This window comes from Schistocerca cancellata, chromosome 1 (assembly GCF_023864275.1).
Source record: "Schistocerca cancellata isolate TAMUIC-IGC-003103 chromosome 1, iqSchCanc2.1, whole genome shotgun sequence".
Classification (NCBI taxonomy): domain Eukaryota; kingdom Metazoa; phylum Arthropoda; class Insecta; order Orthoptera; family Acrididae; genus Schistocerca; species Schistocerca cancellata.
The window spans coordinates 1,169,694,569-1,169,709,576 of record NC_064626.1 but is presented as its reverse complement, the minus strand read 5'-3'; the positions used below and the strand labels follow the sequence as shown (position 1 = coordinate 1,169,709,576).

General features: G+C 43.6%; 1 protein-coding gene across 1 annotated transcript in view; it reads left to right on the top strand.

The window, feature by feature from the left end:
- The first annotated feature begins 12,632 nt into the window (after window positions 1-12,632).
- Window positions 12,633-15,008, top strand: part of LOC126139409 (mite allergen Eur m 3-like) — a 58,335-nt gene continuing 55,959 nt past the window's right edge. Inside the window, exon 1 of the mRNA XM_049915227.1 lies at window positions 12,633-12,773. Coding sequence (XP_049771184.1) covers window positions 12,633-12,773 — 141 coding nt within the window. The remainder of the gene's footprint in view (window positions 12,774-15,008) is intronic.

The following is a 15,008-nucleotide window of genomic DNA, read 5'->3' as shown; positions in this document are numbered from 1 at the left end:
GAGGGCAAACAACGAAGGTATCGTCAACGTATCTAAAGAAACAGGCGGGTTTTAAAGGCGCCGACTCCAATGCACGTTCCTCGAAGTCTTCCATAAACAAATTTGCGATCACAGGAGACAACGGACTACCCATCGCAAGAATTTGAATGTCCTTCTAGAACATCTGAACTCGATCCACCCGAACATTCGTTTTACGATGGAGGTGGAAGAGGATGGTTGCCTTCCCTTTCTCGACGTGTTGGTTAGGAGGAAGGATGATGGATCATTGTGACATGCAGTCTACAGGAAACGTACTCACACCGACTTGTACTTACAAGCTAATAGTTGTCACCATTCGGCTCAGCGTGAAGGGGTACTTCGTACCTTGGTACACAGGGCACATGTCGTTTCTGACGATGAGACTTTGCCAGCTGAGCTGTCCCATCTTGAAGTCACATTTCGTCAAAATGGTTACAGTGATAGACAGTTTGAACGTGCGTTGCGCTATCGACCAACTGTACATCGGGTGATTGATGATAATTCTGAGTCAACACCTAAGTCTACTGCCTTCTTGCCTTACGCAGGAAACACGTCCAATAAGATCGGTCGTATTTTACGGAAATACGATGTGAAATGTGTTTTCTGACCTCCATCTAAAATTAGAGCACTTTTGAGTTCCGTTAAGGATGATCTTGGACTGCGTAATGCGGGTGTATATCGTGTCCCTTGTAGCTGCGGCATGGCATATATTGGTCAAACTATCAGGACCGTGGAGGACAGATGTACCGAGCATAAACGGCACACACGATTACAGCAGCCAAATAGATCTGCTATTGCCGAACATTGCTTGGATACTGGTCACCCCATGTTATATAATAACACCGAGATATTGGCATGCACGTCCAGCTATTGGGACAGTGTCATTAGGGAGGCAGTTGAGATTAAATTAGCGAGCAACCTCGTTAACAGGGATGGAGGTTTCTGTTTAAACTCTGTTTGGAATCCGGTTCTCTCCCTTGTCAAGAAACGGAGGAACAGAGTCAATGCTGCCTCACCTGCGAATTCATAGTCTCACTATCGATAGCTCTGACTTTGGTCATCTTTGGTGGCACTAGTGTTCAGTGTGTGTGTGTGTGTGTGTGTGTGTGTCTTTCCTGCTTCGGTCCGAGAACCGAGGTATTAAATTTGCATGTACGCCGCCTGTCCGTTGCAGTTTGCCTTGAAAATGGCGGGGTGTTCTCCCGCCGAAATATCGGCGGTCGCTGAAAGTGTTACCTGGCTGAATTCCCAGAAGTTACTTGAAAATCTCCGCAAATTGCTGCAGTTTTCAATGCTAAACCATCAACAAGTGTCAGCGTGCGAACCATTCAACGAAACATCATCGATATTATGGAGCCCTGCCCACTCGTCTCTTATAGGGTGCCTAAGCGATGCTGCTTTCTGGGATAGCTATACAATTCAAGCAAAGCACATTAATGGTTTTTATTACAATAAATACTTAACTTTCGGTTTACAATTGTGTCGCAAGCTATGGGCGACATGCGATGAACACATGTTCTTTCGCTGTACGCAATGTGGTTTCTAGTCCGGGTCTGCTAGTGGTCGTCTTCTACTGTACGGCCGAGGCAGGCGGGAGCGGCGATTATTCTCTTCTTATTGAGGCCGCTCCTGTCGTGGTGCGGTCCTAGTCAGCATACTATTGGCTGACGGCGCCTCACAGCATTACTGGCGTTCTTCATCTTCGCGCCGGCGCTTCTCGATACGTCGGAACAGATATGGGCTTCCGGAGTCGAAGGCCCACTCGTGTACCCTTGATGACGGCACGACACAAAGCTTTACGCCTCGCCTGCAGCCTTCAACACCGACATTGAACTGTTGACGACCGGAAACATGTCGCCTGATCGAATGAGTCTCGTTTCAAATTCTATCGATTGGTTTGACCTGTGCGGTTATGGAGACAGTCTCATGAATCTATGGACCCAGCATGTGAGGTGTGGAGGCTCTGTACTGGTGCAGGAGGTGTGCAGTTGGAGTGATATAGAACCCCTGATACCTCAAGATACTACCCTGACAGATGACACGTACGTTAGCATCCTAACTGATCACCTGCATCCATGTCCATTGTGCATTCCGATGCACTTGCGCAATTCCAGAAGGACAATGCGACGTCCCACACCTCCAGAATTGCCGCAGAGTGTCTCTAGGAACACTCTTCTGAGTTTCTACACTTCCGCTGGCCACCAAACTCCCCAGACATTAACATTATTGAGCATGTCTGGGATGCCTTGCAACGTGCTTTTCAGAATAGATCTCCACCCCCTCGTACTCTTTCTGGTTTATGGACAGCCCTGCAAGATTCATGGTGTCTGTTCCCTCCAGCACTACTTCAGACATTAGTCGAGTCCATGCCACATCTTGCTGCGGCACTTCTGCGTCCTCGCGGGGACCCTACACGATATTAGGCAGGTGTACCAATTTCTTTGGCTCTTCGGTGTATAAGATATTTTTTCTGTGTTAGTCTACCACTTAACAAAACTCAAATGAAAGGTCTTCTACGACTAAACTGTACTGAAAGAATCAACTAAATCCTTGAGACAGTTCTTGGCTACTGGCTATCTCCACGTGAAGTTACTCTGTGGGAAGAAGAGGTTAAAGTAACAAGAAGCTCCCTAACCTGACTGCGGTAATTGTGTGTGTGTCAATTCAGAGGTTTCAGAATGAGATATATGTTTTGAGCGGCAACAGCACTGAATGTTCGAAAAAACATGCGTGTGTATGTTTATTACCTGTTTCAGTTTTGTCCTTCAACGGACACTGCGTCATATTAAATAAACATTCAGAATTCTGCGCCCGCTTCTTGACATATTGCGTGGGAACATGTGTTTCGCGCTCTTCGGCAGGTGGCAGTTTTGCACTCTGACATTTCTACAGCACCAGTGGACGGCGTCCTCAAATCGTTACCCTCTGTTACTAGTCGAGGGCTGCGTCGTCTGTCGGTATCAGTTTAAACTCAGAGGAGCGTTGCGGCCATGGTAAGACGTGTCTTGGCCAAAGATGGAAACTACCAACGCGTAACTGATGGATAGATTTGATAACAGAACAAATCACTAAACGCACTTTTACTCTCACTTGTAGTTGATATGACTCCTAATAATGGGAAAATTCATTATTAGAGTGTATAATTACACCTTAATTTGATCGACGGTAATTTTCTGACGCTCTTGTAAGGATAACTTAACAGTGATAGATCAATAGTGGGCCTCCATCGTCGTCGGCTGATATCTGGCTGCGATGACTGTCGTTATTAAAGACGCTGTGAATTTTCGTTATAAAAGAGGCTGTGAATGTCTTGTAGGTCTGATTAAGGACACCATGCCGCAGACAGCGTTGCTTCTGTTGCTCCTAGCAACGTCCGTGTGGTGTGCCCCAGGTGAGATCTGTACCTGTTTACATGCACACAAGCCGGCTGCTGTGGCCGAGCGGTTCTAGGCGCTTCAGCCCGGAACCGCGCTGCTGCTGCGGTCGCAGGTTCGAATCCTGCCTCAGGCATGGATGTGTGTGATGTCCTTAGGTTAGTTAGGTTTAAGTAGTTGTAAGTCTACGGGACTAATGACCTCAGATGTTAAGTCCCATAGTGCTTAGAGCCATTTGAACCATTTTTTACATGCACACACACACTCCGATTCGCTCTTAATGTGAGTTTAAGAGAATTCATTCTTTATTGTTCTGTAAATTAAGATTTCTTTAATTTACATATAGGGTATGAAAGGATCGGTTCCAAGAGGTGTGTGGGTGTGTAATGGAGAACAAGGTCCCTCACCTTCAAATCACCCAACCCCCCCTCCAAAAACAAATTTTACTAAAGGCGTTCATACTTTTATATATGCCAGTTTCCAGATTTCTCAGCGAAGTTTCGGAAAGTGAAACAACATGAACGCTAACAGCCTGTGTTAAACACAGGGTACTCTTTTGGATTCCAGAGAAATGTAGAAACATGGGAAGGAATACTGATCGTACGACTTCTTTTGGAAAGTATTTTTAGGACAGGCAAACCCACGTTTATAGCATTTTTAGACTGAGAGAAAGCTGTTGACAGTGTCGATTGGAATACCCTCTTTAAATTTCTGAAGGTAGCAGGTGTGAAATACAGGAAGCCAAAGGCTATTTACAGTTTGTACAGAAATGAAATGACACTAGCAATGGTACGGGCTATGACGAGGAAGAAATTCTTGAGAATGGGCAGAGACAAGACTGTGGCCTACCCCCCGGTATTATTCAGTAAGTACACTGAGGAGACAGTAAAGAAAACAAAAGAAAATTTTGGAAATGGAATTAAAGTTCAGGGAGAAGAAATAAAATCTTAGATGTTTGGCGATGACATTGAAGTTCTGTCAGAGACCGTAAAGGACTTGGAAGAGCAGTTGGACGGAATGGACAGCGTCTCGAAAGCAGCATATAACAAGAACATCAATAAAAGTAAAACAAGCGTAATGGAATGTAGTCGGATTAAGGCAGGCAATGCAAGGGGAATTAGATTAGGAAACAAACGGTAGATGAGTTTGCTATTTGGCAATATATATATTGCGTGTGAGTGAAACGTGGCGGTAAGCAACAAGAAGAAGACGGAAGCTTTTGAAATGTGATGCAATAGAAGAACGCTGAAGATTAGAAGGTAGAACACGTAACTAATGTGGAGGCACTGAATAGAACAGGGAAGAAAACATATTTGTGGCACAGATTCGCCAAGCAATTGATAGGGAGGACACTTTCTGACAAATCAAGGGAGCACGAAAGTTAAAGAAACGGCTTTTCATACAGTCGCTTCTTAGGGCTCCGTATTTCAGTCTCTAAGAAATGGCAAGGATACAAGGAAGCTGCAGGCTTTATTTAGCAGAGAAAACAAGCGTAATGGAATGTAGTCGGATTAAGGCAGGCAATGCAAGGGGAATTAGATTAGGAAACAAACGGTAGATGAGTTTGCTATTTGGCAATATATATATTGCGTGTGAGTGAAACGTGGCGATATGCAACAAGAAGAAGACGGAAGCTTTTGAAATGTGATGCAATAGAAGAACGCTGAAGATTAGAAGGTAGAACACGTAACTAATGTGGAGGCACTGAATAGAACAGGGAAGAAAACATATTTGTGGCACAGCTTCGCCAAGCAATTGATAGGGAGGACACTTTCTGACAAATCAAGGGAGCACGAAAGTTAAAGAAACGGCTTTTCATACAGTCGCTTCTTAGGGCTCCGTATTTCAGTCTCTAAGAAATGGCAAGGATACAAGGAAGCTGCAGGCTTTATTTAGCAGAGAATACTGTCCAGCCGCCTGCCCGAGAGCCTGCTCAGGCGGGCAAGCTGGCGGCCAAAACGACTGCGGGAAACATCCCAAACGGGTGCAGATTCTGTCCTGGCCCCGCCTTCTCGCAGCGACCAAACCTATACGCTTCCCGATTCCAACGTCATAACCGCCAACTCTCAGCAACCTGAGCAAGGCTAGGCACAAAGGGAGAGATCCCACTCCGAGGAGAAAAAAAAGCTGCGCGGCATTAGCCGAACAGTCTGGGCGCTGCAGTCATGGACTGTGCGGCTGGTCCCGGCGGAGGTTCGAGTCCTCCCTCTGGCATGGGTGTGTGTGTCCGTCCTTAGGATAATTTAGCTTAATTAGTGTGAAAGCATAGGGACTGATGACCTTAGCAGTTAAGTCCCGTAAGGTTTCACACACATTTTATTTTGAGGTGAAAAAAATAACAAACAGTGATTTCGTCAAACGTAGACCAAAAAGACTGAAAGTAGTGGCGTTCCCTTCCTTTACGACTCGCTTAATTACAGATTACAGATCTATGTTTACTATGGTAGAGCTTAGTTGAATGCTAATTAAATTGTCGCAGTTGTGACGGTTTGTTGCTATTACAGTTCTTAAATTAACTGCACGACACATGGAAATTATATGTTTCGTACGAACCCTTTCTTCATATTACGCATTTCTCTGACTTGTACTTAATTTAAAATAAATTACTAAGTACCAATCTAAATGGATCTTGTTGAATCACATGTGCTTTTAGATTAGTTTCCCAGATCTCTTATATGGCTGTCATTCTCTGTGCGTGGACTGTTTCCTTTCTTCTGTCCCCTTGGTTTCTACTTTCTTCATTATTTATTTATTTATTTATTAGCAACCTTATTTTATTTATTTATTTATTAGCAACCTTATTCTCTGGCTGTACTGCCCAACAGTTTACCTTCTGAACGAACAGTTTACTCTCACCTACTTCTTCCATTGCATCTATCTCGGCTCTGTGAAGTAGTTTTTAACTTGTTGAATCCGTGGTACATTCTTTAATTTTCCTCTATACGATAAAATATTCTGCGTAAACCTTGTTGAAGTGAGTTTTTAAAAACGGCCACACACTTCAGGCCTGTTGCCAGATTTATTGACTTGCGTGTTACTTCGCAGGTTTGCACTTTGTATCCAGCCTCCATTTCCTCCTGAGCCAGGAATTGGCTTCATAATCCTTCGATATTCCTTTAGACTGTTTTCCAGATCGCCGCTTCTGTTGATAATTGAAGATTCGCTTGCATACAGGACTTCAGGTTTGGTCACCGTGTTGTAGTGTCTAACCTTTGTAGGTATTCACTCACGTCACGTGAGTTTCTGCAGCTGATGTCTCAGTACTTCCTTCTCTAGCCCCGTTACTTCTATTATCTCACCGACACAGTTGAAGTGCCTGACCCTCTTGACCTGCCAGTACTTCCGAAAGCTAAATTTAACGTAGATGAATTCAGTTTCTACAGACCAGATTGCAGGTCAGTGTTTCCGCCGCATTGTTTGAATTCCACAAATTTACTGTCCCCTAGTATTACTAAATCGCCTGTGAAAGTCAAGCAAGCGAATTTGATGTCAGCTTCAGTCCGTCCGACTTGAGTAGGCTTTCAGAGATTTTGTTTTTGATTCTTTTTCCGATTGCCTAACTACGTTATATAGGATGAGATCGAAGAGGATTGGTGACTGTGTATCTACTAGGCGACAATCGGTTTTAATTCCAAAGAGCTCCGATAATCGACTTTATGTCTGCGCGTGCTTGGTTTATGATGCTTACTGTCTTTGGGTCTAAGCCCTCCTCTCCTAGGACGTCAAAGAGAGTCGATAAATCTGGACTTCTATTATTATTGTTACATCAAAACAATGTATATATTCTACTGTTATTGTTATTAAAATCAGACGCCTAGCAAAATCTGAAACCCACGTCCCCCCTCCCCTCCCTCACTCCACCCTCGCCAGAAACTGGCACCGGACTTGCGTCTGTGAAGGATTCGAACCTGCGACCGTAGCAGCAGCGCGGTTCCGGACTGAAGCGCCTAGAACCGCTGGGCCACAGTGGCCGGCTCTTTCCCGTGTCTTAATCTCAGAGTAGCGCTTGCAAATACGTCCTCAATTACTTGATGGCTGTATTCCTGTCTCTGTCTTCCTCTATAGTTTTTACCCTCTACAGTTCCTTCTAGTACCATGGAGGTTATTATCTGAGCTCTTAACAGATGTCCTATCATCCTCATTGTTTTCCATATGTCCCATACCTTGCCGATTCTGGGTAGATTCTCCTCATTCCTTGCCTTAGCAGGCCATCTAATTTTTAAAATTCTTCTGTAGCACCACACCCCAAAAGCTTTGATTCTCATCTGTTTCCGTTTTCCCACAGTCCGTGTCTCACTACCATACAGTACTGCAGCCGGTCGTTGTGGCCGAGCGGTTCGAGGCGCTTCAGTCTGGAACCGCGCGACCGCTTCGGTCGCAGGTTTGAATCCTGCCTCAGGCATGGATGTGTGTGACGTCCTTAGGTTAGTTAGGTTTAAGTAGTTCTACGTCTAGGGGACGGATGATCTCAGATGTTAAGTCCCATAGGGTTTAAAGCCATTTTAACCATTTTTACAATACTGCGCTCCAATTTGTTCCTTAGATTAAGACCTATATTTGAAACTAGTGGACTTCTCTCGGCCAGGAATGACCTTTTTTCCAGTGTTAGTCTGCTTTTAATGTTCTCCTTCCCCTGACCGTCGTCAGTTATTTTGCTGCCTAGGTGGCAGAATTCTTTAAATTGGTCTACTTCGTGATCCCCAATTCTGATAAGTTTCTCGCTGTTCTCATTTGCGCTACTCTGAGATTAAGACACGGGAAAGAGCCGGCCACTGTGGCCCAGCGGTTCTAGGCGCTTCAGTCCGGAACCGCGCTGCTGCTACGGTCGCAGGTTCGAATCCTTCACAGACGCAAGTCCGGTGCCAGTTTCTGGCGAGGGTGGAGTGAGGGAGGGGAGGGGGGACGTGGGTTTCAGATTTTGCTAGGCGTCTGATTACTTCCGTCTTTCTTCGATTCACTCTCAGCCCACATTTTGTACTCATTAGAATCTTCATTACAGTAACTCTTCTTCACTCTCACTGTGGACAGCAATGTCATCAGCGAATCTTAGCTCTGATATCCTTTTACCTTGTATTTCAACGCCGGTCCTGAACTTTCTTTTATATCCCTCATTGCTTCTTCGATGTACAAAGACTATATCCCTTCTTATGCCATTTTTAATCTGAGCGTCTCGTTCTGGGTCTGCCACTCTAATTGTATCCTGCTGGCTTTTCTATATAGTGTATAATACCCGTCTTTACCTATAGCTTACCCCAATTTTTCTCAGAATTTCGAACACGTTATACCACTTGATGTAGCAGAACGTTCTTTCCAGGTCGACAAATCCTATGAATATGTCTTGATTTTTCTTTAGTCTTGCTTCCATTATCAATCCCTAAGTCAGAACTGCCTCTCTGATCCCCTTTACCCTTCCTAAAGCCAAACTGATCGTCATCTAACACATCCTCGATCTTCTTTTCCATTCTTTTGTATATTAATCATGTCAGCAACTTGTAAGCACGAGCCGTTCAGCTTATTGTGCAATAATTTTCGCACTTGTCGGCTCCTGAAATATCCGGAATTGGGTGGATGATGTTTTTCTGAAAGCCTGATAGTATAACACCAGTCTCATACATTCTACATAGCAACGAGAATAGTCGTTTTGTTGCCACGTCCCCCAATTATTTCAGAAATTCAGATGGGATGTTATTTATAACTTCTGCCGTACTCGACCTTAAGTCATCCAAAGCTCTTTTAAATTCTTCTTCTAACTCTGGATCTCCTGACTCTCCTGTTTCGTCTTCTATCACGGTAGCAGAGAGAGTGTTTCTCCTCATAGAGGACTCCTACGTACTATTGCCACCTATCCACTCTCTCCTCTGCATTAAATAGTGGAATTCCCGCTGCATTTTTAATGTTGTGGTGACTTTTCTATATGCTGAGTCCACCCTTCCGACGAACATTTCTTTTTCAATTTCTTCACATTTTTCGTGTAGCTGAGTTCCTGCACTTCCCATTTCTTCCAAAAAAATTCAAAAACACAAAAATTACTTTAACGGAACAGAAGAAGAGTTGAAATTACACAAGTTTTAGGCCGTAGTGCTAAATACAGCAAACGACACTAAAGCTTCCGCAACCCAAGCTCTGTAAAACATGTCGGCGCAAGACACCAACCTACGACAGTGGTCAGATGCTCGCTGAGCATGTTTACGTTTGGCGATACTGTCTGCGTCTTTATACACTCCGAAGATGTCTGCAGTATTGCGAAAGAGAAACGTTAGGCATTCGAATAACAAAAATTACCAAGAATTAGTCATGATAACCAGACAGACGCTAGACTTCTACTTCTCCTGAAACCACTCTACTTTGTAGTTTGATCAGTAATTCTGGATGAAGTTGGATTCCAATTAACATTTTCACTCTTGTCAAATGGTTCAAATGGCTCTGAGCACATTGGGACTTAACATCTATGGTCATCAGTCCCCTAGAACTTAGAACTACTTAAACCTAACTAACCTAAGGACAGCACACAACACCCAGCCATCACGAGGCAGAGAAAATCCCTGACCCCGCCGGGAATCGAACCCAGGAACCCGGGCGTGGGAAGCCGCACGACCACGAGATGCGGGCCACTCTTGTCACTTATATAATCAAAATTTCCACTATGGAGAATGGGGCAAATCATCTTTGTGTGTGTGTTTTTTTAACCTCAGTAAACTTCACAATTCTCATTCAATTACATTTTCCTCTAACAATTTCATCAGTTTTTCTTACCAAGAAGAATTTAAATGCTAGTGCCGACTTCTTGATTAGAAAACCTTCGGTTTTCTTAAATACCAGTTTAAGTCCTTAATTATGGGTATATTGCATCCCCCATGCCTAACTTCCAACAATTAATTTCGTGTTATAAACTTTAAAATGCAGTATAACATCAAAAGCTACAAAACCAACATCTTAAGGTGAACGTGGCATAGTTTATTTCTATAGCGTTGCTTTGGTATCAGAATGATATCTTACATTAGAACAAATCTTACATTAGAAAAGTGACCAACTGATGCACATTACGTCAAAAAAGAAGAAAAATTTAGAAGGTAAATGTAATAATTTCTGGAGATAAATTTCTGAAGGAAAGACAAAAGAACTTAAGTGTGTCGGCAATGAAGTCAGGTATTTAGATTTCGATATTACTCTAATGAACAAAATACACTACATACGATACAAAATGGAAACAAAAGAATCATTGGAAAGTTAACTACTTACTGCAGATGGAAGAGACTGCTTTAAATCTGATGTTATCAAAAGTAATGCTGTGCTTTATATAAACCACTGAAGACGTTATTAAAAGTAATCCTGTGCTTTATATAAACCGCTGAAGACATGTCATTACAATATTAATAACGTTTATAATTTCATAAATAATTGCGAACGTTACCAGATGCCATGAAACATTAGTCTCATCGTGTTTATTAGAAACAGACTTTATTTAAGGAAGTGAATTTGAAAAGTAATGGATCTTTGCTGGGAAAGACAGAGAGATATTCCACTTAAGTGGCTTCGAGGACTACGTAGCACCTAAACCATTAGGGTCGAAGTTGTTTGGCCTACATTTCCCACACTATATACACAGGGGTGACAAAATCCATGAGATATTTCGTAGTATCATGCCGCACTTCCTTTTCTCCGGCAGAGTGCAGCAACTCCACAAGACATGAACTCAGCATTTCGTCAGAAGCGCCCTGCAGAAATAGTGAGCCATGTTGCCTCTACAGCTATCAATAACTGCGGAACCGAGCGAGGTGGCGCAGTGGTTAGACACTGGACTCGCATTCGGGAGGACGACGGTTCAATCCCGCGTACGGCCATCCTGATTTAGGTTTTCCGTGATTTCCCTAAATCGCTCCAGGCAAATGCCGGGATGGTTTCCTTCAAAGGGCACGACCGACTTCCTTCCCCGTCCTTCCCTAATCCGATGAGACCGATGACCTCGCTGTCTGGTCTCGTTCCCCGAAACAACCAACCAACCATAACTGCGAAAATGTTGCGCTTGTAGGATTTTGTGAATGAATTGACCTCTAGATTATGTTCCATAAATGTTCAATGGGATTCTTGTCGGGCCGTCTGGATGGCCTAATCACCCGCTCAAACCGTCCAGAATGTTCTTCAAAACCATCATTAACAACTGTGGCCCGGTAACGTGGCACATTGTCATCCATAACAATTTCATCCTTGTTTGGGAACGTGAAATCCACGAATGGCTTCAAATGATCTTCATGCAGCCGAACACAACCATTTCCAGTCAATGATTGGTTCACTCAACAGGACCCACTTCATTCCAAGTGAACGCAGCCCACACCATTACTGAGCCACCACCAGCTTGTAGAATGCCTTGTTGGCAACTTGAGTCCATGGCTTCTTGGTGTCAGCACCACACTTGAACCCTACCATCCAGTCCTACCAAATCGGGAAATCGGGACTCTTCTGACCAGGCAACGGTTTTGCAGTCGTCTAGGATCCAACCCACGCGGTCACTGACCCAGGGGAGGCGCTGCAGGCGATAATGCGCTGTTGGCAAAGGAACTCGTTTCGGTCGGCTGGTCCCATAAACCATTAAAGCCAAATTTCGCTGCAGGTTCATCTTACCTCCAATATTGATTTCTGCGGTTATTTCACGCAGTGTTGCTTCTCTGTTAACACTGACAACTCTACGCAAACGCCGCTGCTCTCGGTCGTTAAGTGAAGGTTGTCGGCCACTGCGTTGTCCGTGGTGAAAGATAAAGTCTGAAATTTGCTATTCTCGGTACACTCTTGACATCGTGGATTACTGAATGCTGAATTCCCTAACGGTTTCCGAACTGGAATGTCCCATGCATCTAGATCCAACTACCATTCCGCTTTCAGAGTGTGTTAATGATCGCCGTGAGGCCGTAATCACGTCGGAAACCTTTTCACATGAATCACCTGAGTACAAATGACTGCCCTTTTACACCTTGTGCGCAATATACTACCATCATCTATATACGTGCATATCTCGTGATTTGTGTCGGTTTAGTGACTGCACCATAGGTACGGAAGAAGGATCGGCAAAAAGTTGTATAATTATGATCGTAAATTGGTAGTAGATACCTCATAGTTTGGAGCAGTGTCGGAGAAATGTTTTTAAAACGCAGTTTCATTAACAAGACATAGTTATCGATGCACAAGTAGAATACAGAATAAACGTCCAGTATTAGTAATGAACACTGGCACCTGTGATTGCCAATAATGCCTGTATCTTCATTGTATGAAGCACACGCGGTAAAAGTACAATCCGTTGCAGGTGGCGCACTGCTGCGGAAGGCGTCGGTACTACAGGGACGCATAGTTAACGGTGTCGAAGCGGAACCTGGGGAGTTTCCTTATCAAGTGAGTACTGATACCTAAATACCCATAAAAATGCTTTACAGTGTAAACTAAAAGTGCTGAAACGAGGATATTTCGATCATGTTTCGATTGCAGAAGATAATTGTTGCTATTGGTAATTACTTTGCTGCAGTACAACTCCATAGTAACACTACTATCCAATAATGAATCTCTCTTTTACTAAGAAAGGAGTAATAAATATTTGAAGTACCTGCATCTGTACATCTTTCGCAGCAAAATATATTTGGAACTTTAATATTGGCCGCTATGTTGATATGCTCTGTCCGACCCGATAACTGAGTGGTCAGCGCGGTGGTCTGTTCCGCCGGGCCCGGGTTCGATTCCTAGCTGGGTTGGAGATTTTCTCCGCTCAGGAACTGGGTGTTGTTGTTGTCTCCATTATCATTTCATCATCACCGGTGGAAGGCAACGGGAAACCACTGCTTGAATCACTTCCCTAGACGCTCATGCAGTGGACCACTCTGACGAGGCTTCCCCCATGACAAAACCTGCCATAAGGCAGGACACAAAGTCTTTTTTAGATATGCTCTGAAGATGACAAACTAATGTAGGTAGGAAAATAACTGGAAACAATTGGCAGAGACTAAGGTTTAACACATTCTAACAATGATAAAATAGAATCCAAGGGGCTAGGAATTTTTCCTTGCTTATAGATGTTTGTCACTATTAGTGATACAGACAGAGCAACTGTTGTGAATTTTCAGGCTTTCCCAATGCATCTGTTACAATACATTTCAGAATATTTCGTTGGCACGAATCTTCAACATCCTCAGGTGGTGGTATATCTGCAACAAGCTGCATTCCATCGGAAATTGCCAACAGGCCCCCTGTAACCTCCCCCTCTCTTATCGACCTTAATGACAGTGAAAAATTAAACCACGTGTACCTAATGGAAATTTGGGAAAAGCAATCGTCACTGAAGTTAAACAGTCGGTAAAGAGGGAGGAAAGGGTTACATCTAAATGAAAGGAAAAATGCAAATGAAACTGGTCGAAACTAATTTTGAAAAGGGGTAAAGTTAATAAAGAAAGTAAATGTGCAGCCGTTACATTAACAATTAACTAGCGGTAATTAGGTATTTGAGATTTGGAGGAAATTACGGTCGCCAGTCCTAAGGACAGTTACTATAGTAACTGAAAAAGAAAGGTTATTACACATATAATTAGCACTAGAAGCGTGGCAACTGAAGGTTGACACGTGTAGTGTGAAAACTGGAAGTTTGTCAGAAGTAATAAATTTCGCTACACCCTAACTTAATTTAGCAAAAGAATTAATAAAACCGGAAAATCGAAAGTTAATTTAGTGACTGAAGTTAATAGTGAGCTTTCTTTCTGAAGCACAACGAAATTCAGTAAAATACGGTTAGTCTTGGACTACCTCAACAATCATTTCAAAAGCTACTTGAATCTACGCAATTTAGAAAGAAGAGATTTAACTTTGAACTTGAATTAAATGATTCTGAACAATTAACAATAGTAAAATTTAGTACGTACCAAGCTGAGCTGCAGTCACAGGTAAGCTAAAATACGGTAACAAAACTCGCACACTTAATTTGTGCTTGTGTAATCTAAATATTGTAGCCAGCTATGAATACCTTAACTGAACTTTGAAATTGAAGCATTGAAATCGAAAGATGCTGGCGTTTGAATTTCAACGACACTCGGGTTCATTCCGGAAAAGGAAGGGACCCTGCTTGGTAATGCAATTGGGACAATGAGCAACAAAGGTTCATGCTAAGTTGCTGTAATTTTGCGAGGCAAATGGAACAATTTTAAAAGCTGAGGTCTGTCATACAGTTCTAAAACTTTACGTGCTTCCAGTCTTCCTTGTTGGTTGATTGAAGGTTTGAAGCTGTCGATCGAGGAGGTGGCGACAGTCACTCATTGTCGGCCGTCGCTGTTGCAGAAGCTGGATGTTGGCGCGCCTTCTTCTCGACACGGTCACCAGACGAAACGGGCTCTTGATGTGCGCCAGCTAATGCTTCCCGTCCGCGACACCATGTCAGAAACTATCGTCGCAAGTCGAGCGCAATTACATGCTGCCAAACCCCGAAAGCGCGGCAACTCGCGGGAGCTTCTCACAACACCCTGCTCCACTCGCTACTCCAGCCAGACTCCCTCTGCTCAGCCCGCGCTCCACGCGGCAGAGTTAACACTACCAAAGATCCTAAACACTTTCGTTCTTCACACGACCTATCGATGTAATCGTTCGATAGCA